This window comes from Octopus bimaculoides, chromosome 7 (assembly GCF_046866305.1).
Source record: "Octopus bimaculoides isolate indiv1 chromosome 7, ASM4686630v1, whole genome shotgun sequence".
NCBI lineage: Eukaryota > Metazoa > Mollusca > Cephalopoda > Octopoda > Octopodidae > Octopus > Octopus bimaculoides.
This window is the reverse complement of record NC_142934.1, coordinates 76,706,328-76,723,623: the sequence shown is the minus strand read 5'-3', so window position 1 is coordinate 76,723,623 and position 17,296 is coordinate 76,706,328. Positions and strand designations below refer to the sequence as shown.

Here is a 17,296-nt window from a genome sequence, read left to right as displayed (position 1 = left end):
ATGATAATGGGGATTAGTTTGTTGTTTCTGGTGCTATTTCAGTGTTTACTCTGTCATGTACAGTATGTGCAGAGTGTGTTGTATTGTTTTGTTTGGTGATTATTTTTCATATCTACTGTTGATTGGTGTTATGTGTTATGCTGATAGGTGGTTATTATGTATAGTTTGTGTGGCATTAATGAACTGAGACTACGTAGAAAGTGAAGTGTGCGGTTGTTAGTGTTGTAATGTCAGGTATTAGTTATGTAGGAGTCTGTGTGTTGTCATGTTGTTAGGTGGAGATCATGTATAGTACATGTTCTGTTCTGTATGTAGCATGTGTGGTTAGGTATGTGCTGTGTGCAGAGAGTGTGCTATTTCAAGTTGTACTTTTGAGCTGAAAATATGTTGCACAGATTGTGAACTGTACCTAACAGAGCTACTTTTTGAACTGTATGTAACACAGTCCAAAGTTTTGGTATGGCTTCTATGTTTTTGCTCACATTGTTTTTATCATATCCAGTGTTATAACTGTCACTCTTGCTTACTTCTATTTCAAGATCCTTGTATTTGCATAGTTTCTCTACCTCTTCCCATGCAATGTTTTAGCCAAAGCGGACTGTGATGTCTATCAGTGTGTTCATATTTTCTTTCCAGTCCTTCATTTTTAATTTTGAACAGTTTGCCTTGATTTCCTTGTCACTTTGAATAGACACATCCAAAATGATTAGAACTAGGTCATCGTCATGTGCCAAGATTGGTTCATATCTTATACCCTTTCTTGTCTGTTTTCATTTAAGTGCTGGCATATGGTTCAGTCAACATTGCTACCAAATCTATCATATCTGTGTATATATATTCACATTTGGTAAGGAATTGGTAGATGGAGAACATGTTTGACCATCTCATTGCGCTATAATTTGTGCATAACATTAGCAACTTCTTTTACTCTTTCATCTTTGAAGTTGTTTGTGGTTAAACATTGGTCTTCTGTAGCTAACGTCAAACCTTCAGTGTCTGAGCCTTGTTTGTTTTTCAATCTGTCAAACCTTACAAGATATTAGCCATGGAGTGAATTTTCTCACCAATTTTTTCTTTCGATATGTTTTGAAAATCTGTTTTGAATTTCTCCTTTATATTTTCTGTACCCTTCAGCTGTATTTTAGCTGATATGGCTAGCATATAATAATAATAATTGCAGTAGCTAATGCATTTATTCATTAGCTAAATAATTGCCCCAGGTGCTATATGCAAAATTAGGCTCCCTATAAACTAATTTTGTCTAAAAACTTTTTTGACTGGCCTTCGTACCAGTGGCACGTAAAAGCACCTACTACACTCTCGGAGTGGTTGGCATTAGGAAGGGCATCCAGCTGTAGAAACTCTGCCAAATCAGATTGGAGCCTGGTGTAGCCATCTTGTTTCACCAGTCCTCAGTCAAATCGTCCAACCCATGCTAGCATGGAAAACGGACGTTAAACGACGATGTGTTGTTGATAGTGGGGTACATCTTTTATGTCATCAAAAATAGTCCTTTTCCAAAATAGAACACACACCAACAGAAATAAGATAGTAAGATATAAATTTGCCACCATTCCAATTATTGGCAGACTCATTAAAGAATATAAATTGTACTAGGTCTTTACATTCCAAGTTCAAATCCTACCAATTTCAACTTATCCTTGATCCTTCTAGAATCAATAAAATAATGTGTCAATTACTGGGGTCAGTATAATCTACTGTTCCTCTCCCTCCAGATTTCTTTTTGCCTTTGTTAGAAACTATCAATGCAGTGAGCTGGTAGAACTGCTAGAGTGTCTGTAAAAAAATGCCTTGCTGTATTTCTGCTGATTCTTTATGTTCTGAGTTCAAATCTCACCAAGGTCGACTTTGCCTTTCATCCCTCTGAAATCAATAAAACAAGTCAAGTACTGGGGTTGATGATATCAACTATCCCTACCCCTGAGGTTGTAGGCTTATGCCTAAGTTTGAAATAGTTGTTGTTGTTGTTGTTGTTAATCAGATATTGGTCAGTTTAATCATCTGACTGAAAAAAATTCATCATTATTATGATTTCTTAACAAAGGCGCAGGGGAAAGCAGTGGATTGGTAGACTCAAATAAGCACCAGACAAACTGCCTAGTGTTGTTTGTTCTGGCCCTTTATTTTCTGAGTTCAAATCCTCCTGAGTTTGAATTTGCTTTTTTTTATTATTATTATTATTATTATTATTATTGGTAAGGTGTTGAGCTGGCAAAATTGTTATCATGCCAAACAAAACACTTAGTGCCATTTCATCTGTCTTTACATTCTGAGTTTAAATTCTGCTGAGGTCAACTTTGCATTTCATCCTTTCAGGGGTCCATAAAATAAGCACCATTTGAACACTGAAGTTATTGTAATTGATTTGATCTTCTACAAATATTGGGTTGGCAAGAAAGTAATTTTGTTTTTCGCAAATAGAGAGAGTTTACGTTTTTTTTTTTAGTGACTTTTGTCAATGTTATGATTTTTTTCTTTTTGACATTTGATAGCCACTACTTTTAGCTTGCTTTAGAAGCAAATTGTGCATAATTCTGTTTACAGCTGTTAGTGTCAATTTTAACATGGAGTGCAGAAACGAACAGTTTTGTCATATTTTGCTTTTTTATTTCCGTAAAGGCAAGAAAACTGCTGAGGCTCACAAAGAGATATGTGAAGTTTATGGTGTTGATTGCTTAACAGAATGCATGTGTCAGAAATGGTGTAAAAGTTCCGTTCTGGAGATTTTTCACTCAAAGATGACCAATGTTCTGGTCAACCTACTGAAGTTGATGATGACCAAATCAAAGCCATAATTGAATCTGATTGTCATATAACTGCAAGAGATTGCAGAGGTTAAATATATCACATACAACAATTAAAAATCACTTAAAATATCTTGGACTCATTGGGTTCCACATAAATTGAAAGAGATTCACTTAACACAACAGATCAATATTTGCGACATGCATCTCAAACACAATGAAATCAACCGAAGTTTGCAAAATTCTTTGAATGGTAAAGCTTTCAATAATGATGATCTGAAATTGCACTTGCTTCAGTTTTTGGCTGATAAGAACTAGAGGTTCTATGAGCACAGAATCATGAAGATGGCAAAAGGTCATCAAACAAAATGTAAAATATATAATTGATTAGAGTTCATTCTTTGTATGAGAAAAAAAATGACTTTTATTTCACACTAAAAAACCAAAATTACTTTCTTGCCAACCCAATATTTCATGCTTTATTCCCATAGTAGCGAGGGTTATTATTATTTTTCTTGTCTCTATAGAAAAAACCTTATTGATTTTCAAGTGCCTTAGTTTTGACAAAAGTTGTTGGGGGTTGTTTTGCTGTTTTTTTTTTTTCTTTTTTCTTTTGCCTGAATGGGAATTTATTCCTAGTGTTTATTGCTGATATTTGCGAAAAAAAAAAACTGACAAATTTATTTTGATGCAGTTTGCTTTGTTGTGATGACACCCCCATAAGAGTGTTGCTTATTTCTAACATCATGATTTTGAAAAATTCCTATTTTCTTTGTGAAAAAGATGGATTCCAACTTAAGAATATTGTTTGAAGAAAAACATAAGACAGAAAGAGAGAAAGAGAATCAGTTTGATGACGTGAAACTGAATGGTATTGCTGGCTTCTCTTCTGGAGCCAGTGATGCTGTTAATGCTAAAGCAATTAAAGGTATCAGTGTCATGATGACTATTAGTTGAGATGAATAACACCAGAAGTTTTTACAATAACAACACCTTTCACCAACTGAAAGTGGCCAAATATTGCAGGAAGAATGGTCACCAGCATCATCAAGAAGAATCACCTGCACCAGGAAGAACTACCGTCATTAGGAAGAACCACCATTATTGAGAAGAACCACTGTTGCCATGAAGTACTGCCATCATCAGGAGGAACCATTGTTACTAGGAAGAATTATCATCACCAGGAAGAACCACCATCACCTAGAAAAGCCACTGTCACCTGGAAGAACTACCATCACCAGAAAGAACCTCCAGCAGCACAACTTCTGTTTCTATGATGGATGATGATGCTAATAGCAACACCATTATGTCTCTTAGCAACTACAACATCCCTACCACCACCACCACCACCACCATCAGTGGAGACAAATATTTCAAAGCTATTACCAACAGCAACATCACCTATACCATCATCCGGGTTGCTGGCATAAACAAGGCAGCATAGTTTACAAGTAACTCACAAGTGTGGATGCAGCATTTGCTTTCCAATAGTAGAGTTTAGGCAGACACACAAACATTGCTTAGTTGTGAGCTGACTTTCTTGCACTAACAGAAAAGAAAGAGAAGCTAAGAGAACTCTGACTACAAATGCATCTAGAAAAATACTGAGTTAACAACCTGCATTCTAGCACAAGTTGATAAGTGCATGATGGGTATGTGAGGTTGTATATTGCACGTAAGAAAGAGAAGGCAATATAGAATGGTGGCCCTAAGTCTCAATGAAAAGGGGACAAAAAATGCCACACATGTATGCTTCTCCAAGAAGTATTATTGCCATCTTATATGGGTTAGTAAGTAATGTAACATTTAGCAATGCGCTATATGAAATGATTATCAAATACTTTGTTGTCTTGGAGGAGTGTAGAGAAGTTACAAACTTGGAATCAACTGTTCCCTCTCTTTCCTGTAAGAACTGGGCAGGACTCAGAATAGAAGTCTAGCTGCTGCTTACCCATGAAGACATGCAAAGATCACTGACCTTATTTCCATGGAGAAGAGACTGAATAAGAATTGTGGTAGAAGGCAGAAGACCCTGACGTTACACTTGCAGTAGCATCACCCATCAAGAGCTTCCTGTCCACAAGTGAAGGATGTGCAAATGTCCTTGCTGCAATGCTACAGTGTTGGCATCAATGACAACACCAATAGCAAGGGCAGCAGTGCATGCCAAAACAACTACCAGTGCAGCAGAGGGATAACTACCGCCACCACCACCTTTGAAATAGGAAGCTTTACTGGAATGCTCTACTCTCCAGCACAACAGTAGCACCAACATAAATGCATACACTCACTCATTAACCAACCAACATCCTCTCTTCCAATTTCTTGTCAGGTGACAAGAAAGAAAAGACTGGAGCATGGCATGTTATTAGAGGTGCCAAAATGGAAAAAGAAAAAAAAACAAATGCTGGTAGCTCCACCACATAAATACAGAAAGGTAGATGGAATGCCAAAGAACCTGAAAACTATTCACTCACCAACACAACCACAAAGACAGCATCAATAACTAAAAATAACAAAGCCCAAAGCCACAACAGCCAATCTCCAAAAGAAACAATAAGAATATGAACAGCAACAAAAGCCATATACACGAAAAATGGATGCCATTGACTTCACTGTTATAAACAGAAACTACAGTGAGTTAATAGGAATACATATGAAAACAACTCAAAGATGAATAGAAAACAAGAGAGGGTTTTTGTGGTATGCATCTCCAAAGCTCAAAGATAGGGTACTATAAAAGATATCTGCAAATGTCTATCAAGCATTAAAGGATAAATTTTCATGTAGTGTCAGAATTTTCTGAAAAAGAGAGGACATATGGTCTTTTGAGGAACTCCTCCTGAAGAGAAGGTTGGATTGCCCACCCTCATTCAAGATCCAAGGTGAGTGACCTGTTCCTTTTTCTATTCTCTGATAGACATGGTCATACTCAGAGTGGGATGTAGAAATTCATGTGGCATTTGGCAGACTTGGAAGCAAGGTTATTTGCTCAACCACCTCTGGTCATTAGACATAGATGTAGACCATCAACCAGACTGTGATTTCTGAAACACTTGCTAGCCCACATTCTGGACAATGCTTTCAATTGACTCAGATCAACTAGCATGGCAGTGTTGTTGAGGAAACTTCTGGATCATCATCATCATCGTTTAACATCCGCTTTCCATGCTAGCATGGGTTGGACGATTTGACTGAGGACTGGCGAACCAGATGGCTGCACCAGGCTCCAATCTGATCTGGCAGAGTTTCTACAGCTGGATGCCCTTCCTAACATCAACCACTCCAAGAGTGTAGTGGGTGCTTCTATGTGCCACTGGCACAAGGGCCAGTCAGGCGGTACTGGCAATGGCCATGCTTAAATGGTGTTTTTTACGTGCCACCTGCACAGGAGTCAATCCAGCAGCCCTGGTAATGACCTCACTCAAATGTTTTGTTCACGTGCCAGTAAGGCAACGCTGGTAACGATCACGCTCCAATGGTGCTTTCTAAGACAGCTGCTCTAGCAATGATTCTGCTCGGATGGTGCTGTTACCGCTCCACCGGTATGGGTGCCAGTCATCGAATTTGGTTCAATTTCGATTTCACTTGCCCCAACAGGTCTTCGCAAGCAGAGTTTAGTGTTCAATGAAGGAAGGTTAGCATGGGTGCCAGTCATCGAATTTCGTTCGATTTCAATTTGGATCTAGACATAAAAATAGTTACTGCATCTTACCTGGTCTAGAAAGATTTCAGGAACCAGATTAGAAACTAGTTAATCAGGACTTAATGGGATGGAGTATCATTAACAATAGGTGGTTGGTCTCTCACAAGAGGAGAGTTGGAACAGATGTAGAGAATGTCTTTAGTGTTTACCTCAACAGTTTGCTACATCTGTTGGCAAAAGATATAGAGGGCTGCAAAAAGCTAATTATAGCAGCTGAGATATGATTGGTGGCAAGTGTCTGTCCTATGAGTTTTATGTATGTACACCAGATTTGTCCTCTAAGTTCCATTGCAGCTGGCAATGGAATGGGAAAGTTCACAGTTTTGTGAGACGAGGTGTAGTAGTGTTGCTGAGAAAAGTCATGAACAGAGAAAACATAAATGATAATTTCCAGCCCATTCTCTGGTGAATGTAGAGTTTAAGATTTGGGATGAGATGCTAATGGAGAGGCTAGTGCTTGTTGGTAGTTGGTTGGGAAAGAACAAACCTGTGTAATCCAAAGTGGATCCATTCAAGACAACCTTCAGGTTAAATTAATTCATAATAGGGAAAGTGGGTAACAAATCTGACTTTGATGAAAGATCTGATCAGTTTTGATTTATTTAAAGTTTTTAATTGTGTCAACCATTGTTGAGAGCTGTCCTCTAGACAGCTGGTTTCATGCCATTTTCAGAAGCTGGATCATTTTGATGTATAGCAGCATCAGTTCACAGGTCTGGAGATACTGCTGTGGAAACTGGATGTAATGAGGGTAATCCTATTCAAACTAATATATGGGAGAGCCTTGTTGGCAAACGTGGACAGCATTACTGTAACGGTGTCAGACTCTATGGAGGCTCGGGTGGCTGGCATGATTGTAAAGGAATACAACACAGTGACAGGCATAAGACTTAACTCAGACAAAATTGTAGGTTTTCAGGTTGGCACTTGGAGAAGCAAGTCCATGTTTTCTGATGAGGTGCTGAATTAACAGTCTGGTTAAATTGCTTGGAGTTTGGTTTGATCCAAATCTCGATGTGGTTAGCAACTGGGACAAGGTTATGAGAAAGGTAGCTAGTCTCATCCAGACATGGGCTGTAAGAAAGGTATTCTTGAAAAGCCAGAGAGGTGGCAACAGGTACATCACCTCCAGTATTACCACCTGACTTTTGTGCATTGCTCCAGTTTTTCTTTATCTAGATTGGAGTTTCTGATGTTCTGCATCTTGTTTCCACTGATTAGGCAGTCCATCTGCCATCAACACCCTCTACATACAAGGCTCAAGATGCAGTGGTTAATGAAGTACAGACATGTACTGAGGCTGTGGGCATCAATTAAGCAGGTGGTGAGCAGCTCAGTTCATATTTTACTATAGCTTGTCTATCTGATGGAGATGCAGACTTGTGTCAAGTGATGAAGACTAGGCATCTGACTTCAGTAATGTTAGGTGCTCACAGCTCTCCACCATTCAGACAAAGCAACTGGCTGGTCTGTTCTGGAAGACTTTTGGCCAGAGGATTATAGATAACTTCTAGAAATCCCTGGCCTGAGAGTACTGTCAGAAAGCATTGCTAGTTAAAGACAGAAGACAGTTTCCACAGGCATGGAAGTACCTTCAACTGAGCAGTGCAATAAAACCGTTCAGCAGCCATTTTTTCAATGTCCAAGCATTGCTGACTTGTGGAGTTTCGCGAACTGCTATTTTGGTGTTTGCAGGATGGATCCGGCTATCAACCATGTTCATCATGAAGATTACTTTACTGGCTTCCTTTCACTAGGAAGGAGAGACAGTTTTCTTCTGACTTGTGGTTATAGTGAGAATGGTTATGTGGTTGACGTAACTAAAAGGGCTGAAGACAGACATTTTTTTTTTCTTTGGCCAAGCTCTTCTCCAACATTTTCCCATTTCACTTGGAAAAGATGGTGAAGATGGAGATAGAGGTCTTAAAGATTTGTGAGAATTGTGAACATGGCCCAAGTGAATGAAGTTACACTCAGCACATGCCTGAAGGCCAGAGAATGACTGCAGGGAGAGGGCACTTTCCCTCGATAGTCCAAATAATCCAGGATCAAAGGTCATTTAAAAATATTTTTGTCCATATATACTTTCATTTTCCCATTCATTTCTTTAAACCCCGCACTTTTTTGTGACCTTGTTTATGTAATATACCCTCATGAGCTGGCAGAATTTTTAGCACAGTGGACAAAATACTTAATGGGTTTTTTTATCTGCTTTTATGTTTTGAGTTCAAATTCTGCCAAGGATGACTTTGCCTTTCATCCTTTTGGGGGTTGAAAAAATTAAGTACCAGTGAAACACAGGGGTCGATGTAATCGACTAGTGCCCTCCCCACAAATTTCAGGCCTTGTACCTTTAGTAGAAAGGATTATTATTATTATTATTATTATTATTATTACTACTACTACAACAACAACAACAACAACAACAGGCTGACAGAATCATTAGCATGATGAACAAAATGTTTCACTGCATTTTCTCTGGCCATACATTTTGAGTTCAAATTCCACCAAGGTTGACTTTCATCTTTTCAGGATTGATAAAATGAATACCAGTTCAGCACTGGGATTAATGTTATCATCTTAACCCCTACCCCAAAATTTCAGGTCATGTTCCTGTAGTTGAAAGGATTATTGTTATTATATCCTCATTATCATCGTCACTATTATCATTACTTTCCTAGAAAATGGATTGGATGAAATAATAGATTCACATTATTTGTACCAATCCACTATTAGCAATGAAGATTCAATGCAAATGTATGTGGGGGCAAGCTCATTGCATGCAGTTGTATCAATTTCTTTTATTACTGTTTTTGTAAATTATGTGTCAATATATTGTTATCTGTGTTCTAAATAAAATTTTGCTACAGAAATCCTTACTGCTATACATATACATATATAAACAGATACACACACACTCTCTCTCTCTCTCTCTCTCTCTCTCTCTCTCTCTCTCTCTCTCTCTCTCTCTCTCTCTCTCTCTCTCTCTCATATATATATATATGTATGTGTGTGTGTCTCTTTCTCTCCCTCTCTAGATTTCCACACAATTCCTGTCTACCAAATTCACTCACAAAGCATTGGTTAACCTTAGGCTGAACCTAATACCATGTGATTGCAGAATGAACTTCTTAATTACACAGCCATGCTTGTGTCTGAAAGGGAAATTATAGCAGATTTGACTAAATACCTTGACGCATTTAGTTACCTTTATTTTTCTTCCGTCTGAGGTTGATAAAATAAATAAACCAAATTATGTATCTGAATCAATACTCCTTCTTTAACCCTTTAGCATTTGAATTGGCCACATCAGACCCAAATATCCTACCTGTTTTATATTTAAACCAGCCAGATCCTGCCTCTTGCATCTACCCTACAAATATCATTCTAAATATAAACTATCACATCATTAAAATCTTGAAGCTACAGGATTATGCATGATTAATTCAATAGAATAAGCATTTCATTTGACTGAGTAATCTGAATGCTAAAAAATTTTAAAGATGTATGGTATCGTGCCAATGTAAGATATTCTCTGCTAGTAATTGGGTGCTGTACTTGGTGTAGTGTATTTGTACTGTGTATACTGGAGTTGATTCTATTGGTTGGTCTTTCTTCTCCTCACAAACTCTATGGCTTTGTGCTTATATGGAAAATCTCAATATATATATATATATATTCTGGATAATGAAGTACCAGTCACATGCTGGTGTCGATTTTATTGACTTATTAATTCTTATTTATTCTTCATCCCTGTTATTTGTGGTCATGTGCTGATTCCAAAAGACTCTCCTTACTATCTATTCTATATAATTACACAGAGTAAAGAGGAAGAGTGTTGGAAGTGACTTAATAGCAAGTGGAGGGAAGTTGATCAAAATGGGAAGTCCAGAGCTGACCCGATTATGGAATCTATGTCCAGACAACACAGAAGCCTGCAAATCAGAGAAAAGGTGAGTGGTATTTCATATCTTCAACATCTGCTGGGACCAAATTATAGTAAAGTTTTACTTAGGAGAGGATGCTGAAAAGTTCCTGGCTTTGGATAAACAAAAACACAGGAGGATTAGTTAATTATGATTTTATTCAACATATTCCCCTCTCAGATTCACACACTTATGACAGTGGTCCTTCAGTTTTTCTAAGCCCTGTAAAAGATCTCGGAAGGTAGGGCCTCCAACCAGACCTTTTACGATACATTTAAAGCCAGGAACTTTTCAGCACCCTCTCATATTTATATTGCTCCATGACCCTTTATTGGGTTGGTGGGGCAGCACTAAAGACTTTAATTTCATGTCAGATGTACTTCAACAAAGATTCACTCACCAACATGTTACAGGCTCTAACCCATAGACAAGCAGTTCCTGATTTTTACTTCTTCTATCTCTATGACAATCTCAGGTGCTTGTGAGTCACTTCTCAAATAAAAGGTGGGTCACACCTGAAGAATCTTTGAATCTAGGTCAGCTTCATCAGAACTGAGTTTGTTCTAAACAACTGTTTGGGAAGAACCAAAACATTGTGAGAATTTTCACCTTAAATAGCTAATGGTGTAGACTCTACCTAACCTCTGGGTATGTATTGTATTGACCCCTTTCATCTTTGTTTCTATTGACCTCAATCATCTTTTGCCATTTCTGCAGAGTGTTCTTGCCAACTTTGGAAGATTTCTTTGCTGATGCCATTGAACAGTCTGACCCTGAAGCAATGGTTGAAGACGAATACAAGTAAGAGCAGATTTGTTTTCTCTTTGTGCTTCATATCTGGATTTTTGTGTGTGTTTGTGTGCATGTGTTTATGAACACACGACTTTTGTTTACTTTTGCCAGAGCACCAGCTGTCTGGCTTCCGTGCCGGTGGCACGTAAATAGCACCATTTGAGCGTGATCGTTACCAACGTCACCTTCCTGGCACTTGTGCCAGTGGCACGTGAAAAGACATTCGAGCGAGTTCGTTGCCAGTACCGCTGGACTGGCTCCTGTGCAGGTGGCACGTAAAATATACCATTTTGAGCGTGGCCGTTGCCAGTACCACCTGACTGGCCTTCGTGCCGGTGGTACGTAAAAGCACCCACTACACTCTCGGAGTGGTTGGCGTTAGGAAGGGCATCCAGCTGTAGAAACTCTGTCAAATCAGATTGGAGCCTGGTGCAGCCACCTGGTTCACCAGTCCTCAGTCAAATCGTCCAACCCATGCTAGCATGGAAAGCGGACGTTAACCGATGATGATGATGATGATGATGGTGATGATGATATATGTGTGTTTGTAAGTGAATGCATGTATTTGTGTGTGTGTGTGTGTGTGTGTATGCACTCTTATCTGTGTGAATGAGGGATTCTTACAATATGTGTGTTTATGTTTGTTGCTGTGTATGTACAGCCCTATATAAGTGAAGACACGATTGCAACTTTATGATTACAGATTCCATTCCACTGTGTAGAACTTTGAGCAAGTGTCTTCACTATTGCTTTGGCTTGATAAAACTGTACAAAGCCATGTAATTTGTGTGTGTTATGTGTATATGCACATGCCCAAACATGCACACACACACACACATGTATTCGTTCATTTTACACACATTTTTGTATGTTGGCATAGCTTTGATGGATACTTAGTAGAAGGCAATATTTTACAGCTGGATGCTCTTCCTGTTACTAATCCTTAGCTATATGTGTGGAGGGAGGAGAATAGGACAAGAGAATCAGTGATTGGTTTAAGAGAGTGTGAGAGGAGGTAGTAATGGAAGCGAGAGAGTACTGGAGGTAGAATATGATAGGAAAATTAAGCAAATGAAGTAAGAAGGTGCTATAGGTGCAAATAATGACAATGCTTGAATGATCAATGGAAGAGAGGTAACATTGGCACTGAATATTAGAAAGAGTGATCAAGTGATTGGAAGTAATAAAAATAGGTGATGATAAAAGAGTGTAATGAGACCTGGGGTAGAGAGAATGATGAATGGTGATGCAGAAAGGGTGACAATAGGATGTACTAGATACAATCAATATCTTGATGTATCTGTTGTACAGTATATAGCTAACTGTATAATATTATATTATAAATCTATATAATTATGATCTACTTGTGTTCCAGGTTGGTCAAGGATCAAGTGTTTCAGTGGAAAGCACTCAGGTTACTGGCTCGTCGCAGTCCTCATTTCTTTACTCATGCTCCCCAGCCAGCAGTTGAATTACCTGTTTATCTTGAAAGTATGGTCACCAGACTAGCCAAAGAGATGCCAGTAAGCATTAAAGAAAACTTTTCCTAAACTTTTAACAGGTTATTAAAGTGTATTTAGATAGAGCAATAAGAAGTTTTATTTTCGTTATAACCATCTTTTTTGGTTTTCAACTGATGGGAATTGAGTGTCAGGCAGATGCTTTGCAGGCCATTGTTGTCGTTATAGCTGTCAGGTTAAATTGCTGGGCTACTAATTACATACCTAAATGCTCAAATCTTACCACTATCATTGTGTTCATGAGTTAGGCTTAAAAGTTTTCATCTTAATTCGCTAGAACAAAATTCATACTGATTTTGTGATGTATTGTAGCCCCCAACACTTGATACTGCAAATAACATAGCTCTGCTGAGGTTTTTTCATATGTATATATTCATTTTCGACATTGTTGTGGACTTGAAATTATATTTGTATGTATATATATATATATATATATATATATATCTGGCTGCTGACAGATTTTTCTGAAAAATATGGATAATTTATCCTGTTCATGCTATTATATTAGCATTATTCTGCATTTGAGAATAAATTATTTCCTTATATATATATATATATATATATATAAATTTATATAAATAAGGATAAGATCGTTATTTAAAATACTGATCTTATCAGGTGGCCAGCATGGGAATAAAAACCTCAAAAGGTAATAATTATTATTAAAATTATAATTAAGGGTATCTAAGAGATACCACTATGCTTAAAATAGCAGCCAAAACTTGTCTCTAAAACCACATCCTGGTGCTGTATGAACATTTAATGTGGTTTTAGAGTCAAATTTTGACTGCTATTTCAAGCATGGTGGTATCTCTTAGATACCCTTAATTATAATTTTAATAATATATATATATATACACACACACACACACATATATGTATGTATATAGGTATATAAGATCAAATGTTCTCATTTCCAAATAGCCGCCACATGAAGAAATGAAGACTGAAATTGGAGAAGAAGAAGACATAAAGGCTCCCTCTCCGGATGATGGGGAAGAAATCAAGAATGATGGCAGTAAGTTATCCTTTCTACTGAGAGATAAAGAGAGAGAGAAGAATGTTGAGTGAGGAGTGTGCGAGTGGAGTCAGCCTAAACAGGATTTGCAATCAGAACATAAGTGGATGCAACTAAATAGTTCATGGTCATTTATTTATTGATTTTCCCCTGTAATAATGATTTCTTACATTGCTAAAAGGTTGTAAAGTTGCAGGGAATGGTTTAATAGATGAAATTCACTTCTATACATGCCACTTATTTTAATGACCCTGCAGATACAAGGTCATCTTCAAGCAAGTTTTGAACTTGGAATATGCATTGAAACTATTTACAATCAAGCATTTAGCCCAATACTATTTCTGCCAATTGTCATCATTTTATGTGCTTTTTTTTTTTGTTATGTTTATATAGTTTGGACATCTCTTCTTTAGCACAATGACTTGTTATTTGTCACAGTTCTTTGTCATTCCTTTCATGAATTTCATCCTCTTGATATAAGCTTCCACCACTTCCTCCCACCTGTCCTTGGTCTTCCTCTTCTGCATGTTCTTTGGACTGCTTGACACTTTTTTACTTAGCCATCACCCCCCCCCCCCCTAATCCCACCCCCACCCTGCCCATACACATCACATGTCTGCATCAGCATAATCTTTTCTGTTACTCTCTATGTCATATATATGTAGTTTCTCTTTCAAGTCATTTGTGATCTGGTGTCCATGCACTCTAACAATAATCTGAAATGGGCCTCATTGTAACAGTTTTGGTTCTTTTGTTTCATTTAGTCTTGACAGTGGTACATATGCTGTCATGTTGCCTATAATTAATGTATGCTAATTATTCTGTGTCATACACTGATTACTTCAATTACTTTATCTACTTTGCCAGTGCTGGTGCCATGTAAAAGGCACCTCGTCCATTCCGTAAAGTGACTGGCATGAGGAAAGGCATCCAGCTGTAAAAACTGTGCCAAAACAGACCTCACCAGTGCTGGTGCTGCATAAAAAAACCATCCAGTCCAGTCTGTATAGTAGTTGATATTAGGAAGGGCATCTAGCTGTAAAAACCACACCAAAGCAGACCTCGCTGGTGCTGGTGCCACGTAAAAAGCATCCAATCCGCTCTGTAAATGGTTGGCATTAGGAAGGGCATCCAGTTGTAAAAACCATGTTGAAACAGACAACGGAGTTTGGTGTTGTCCTCTAGCTTGCCAACCCCTGTCAAACCATTCAACCTATGTGACCATGAAAGGCAAACATTTAATGATGATGATGATTTTCTCTGTCACCAACTCCAGCACTGTTACTTACCTAGAAAATTTGTACCTGTATTCATTACCCATAAAGAATCCAGTCAAGAATCCCTTCCATTTCAAACTTTGTACACAATACTCATTTACTTGCCTCCACTCTCGCGTCTCAATAATCTTTCCTGATCTATTTTTCATGGTAACCCAATGCTGATGTAGACAACAACAAAGTTTTGCACCTGACACAGAGAATTTCTGTTAGCATTTTGGTGGCTTAGTGTCCGTTTTCTACATCTGAAAACAAGAGAAATACGATAATGTTGAGGATGTTGATGACAATAATAGCATTTGTCATAGAATTAAGATTAAGTTCCCTGTAGGATGTCACCAAGTTCCTCATCTTTCAAGGTCAAAACCTACCAAAAGTGGCTTTGCCAATCAACCCTCTTCATCTTTTTCTTTTTCTTGTTTTTGGTGGGGGCTGGAGGGTGTGTCGGCCGAAACATTGCTTTTCGATGCTTAGGCCACCACCACCACTATCCTTTTTAAGTGGTCATTATGTCTAGTGCCCACCTAAGTGGCGAGTGAGGTATCACAACTAAACTAACTTCATATGGATAATAATTTATAAATTTTACTCTTAAAATGGATTGTATAAGCTTTTAACAGTGAAATGATAAAGAAGTTTATAAAGACAAAAGTTGTGAATTTGACTTCCCTGATGAATTCTCATTTTATTTTAATGACCATTACTAGTTTTATCATGTATAATATAATTACTACATAGATAAAATTTAGTATGTTAACTATGTTCCCTGACCACCCCTCACCCACTAAAGCCTAACTCCCCCTTCAGCATGTCCAGTGTCCCCTTAGGGGCAGTACCGCCTTCCTTGAGAATTTCTGCTCTTGGGTCAATAAAATAAGTACTTGGCATGTATTGGAGTGGACAAAATCAGTAATGTACATCCCAGTTTCTTGGCTGAACTCACAAAAATTCCATGTTTTGTTCTTATTTGTAAATGTTCTTATTTTTACTTTGATGTATTACATTTATTGATCTTCATAGCGTTGTTTCAGTTTGTTAAAGAGGTGTGGTGTGTCTTCAGTTTTGTTCCATAGTAAGATTGTTTAAAGCAAAACATGCAGAATTGTTTCATTTTTAAAAAAATATATTTGATTGCTTTTTCCAGTTTCATACTTTACTTAATGGTGTTAAAAGAAACCTAATACTCAAACTTGTTACATTGTGTTAAAGAGTTCAATTATGCTTTCAATTTCATTCCATGAATAATATTGTTGAAAGTGTAACAGGAAAACACCCATCGTTACAAGCAAAGTAATACTATAAATAAATAATGATAATGGCTTCTCATTTATGCCAGTAGGTTTTAGGGGTTTTGAGGGAAGGGAATAAGTCAATACTATCAACCCCAGTAAAAATGAAAGACAAACTTGAATTAAAAACATAATGTACTGGAAGAACTACCACAAGGTATGTTTTCTCTGACCTTCTAATGATCCTATCAATCCACTTCATAATCATGATAATGGTTTCAAAATTTGGGGCAGAGCCAGCAGTTTCTGAGGGGTGTGTGAAGTCAATTACACTGATCCCAGTACTTAACTGGTACTTATTCTATCGACCCCCAAAAGTATGAAAGGTAAAGTCAGCCCTGACAGAATTTGAAATCAGAATGTAAAGACAGTTGAAATACCTCTAAGCATTTTGTCTGATGTGCTCACCATTCTACCAGCTCACTGCCTTAATCATTATAATGATAAGCCTTTCTGTTATAGGCACAAAGCCTGAAATTATGGGAGAAGAGGGTTAGGTGATTAAGGTTAGGCGATTACATCAACCCCAATGCTCAGTTTATACTTAGTCTGCTGATTCCAAAAGGATGAAAGGCAAACTTGATCCACATGGAATGCAAACTCAGAATGTAAGGCCAGAAGAAATGTCATTCAGCATTTAATCGGCTTGGCAACAATTCTGAGAACTCATCTAATGATGATGATGATAATAATAACAATAACAATAATAATGGTTTCAGATTTTGGCACAAGGCCAGCAATTTTGAGCAGGGTAGGGAGGTCAATTACATCAAGTCTCGTGCTCCACCAGTACTTATTTTGTCAACCCTGAAAAGATGAAAGGCGGAGTCAACTTTTGCAGTGAGCCAGAGATACAATCAAGTAAAGTGACTCCAGTACCTTACTGGTATTTTATTGACCCTAATAGATTTTTATCTAAGAATATAAAGAGACCACTTAATGAGCTTCATTCTTTCACCTTCTTTGTGCCCTTTCTTTTTTCATGATATTATCATAAGTTTTT

General features: G+C 37.7%; 1 protein-coding gene across 1 annotated transcript in view; it reads left to right on the top strand.

The window, feature by feature from the left end:
• Positions 1-17,296, top strand: part of LOC106878146 (THO complex subunit 1) — a 54,237-nt gene that overhangs the window by 22,867 nt on the left and 14,074 nt on the right. Inside the window, exons 15-18 of the mRNA XM_014927271.3 lie at positions 10,293-10,424; positions 11,115-11,198; positions 12,565-12,712; positions 13,634-13,727. Coding sequence (XP_014782757.1) covers positions 10,293-10,424; positions 11,115-11,198; positions 12,565-12,712; positions 13,634-13,727 — 458 coding nt within the window. The remainder of the gene's footprint in view (positions 1-10,292; positions 10,425-11,114; positions 11,199-12,564; positions 12,713-13,633; positions 13,728-17,296) is intronic.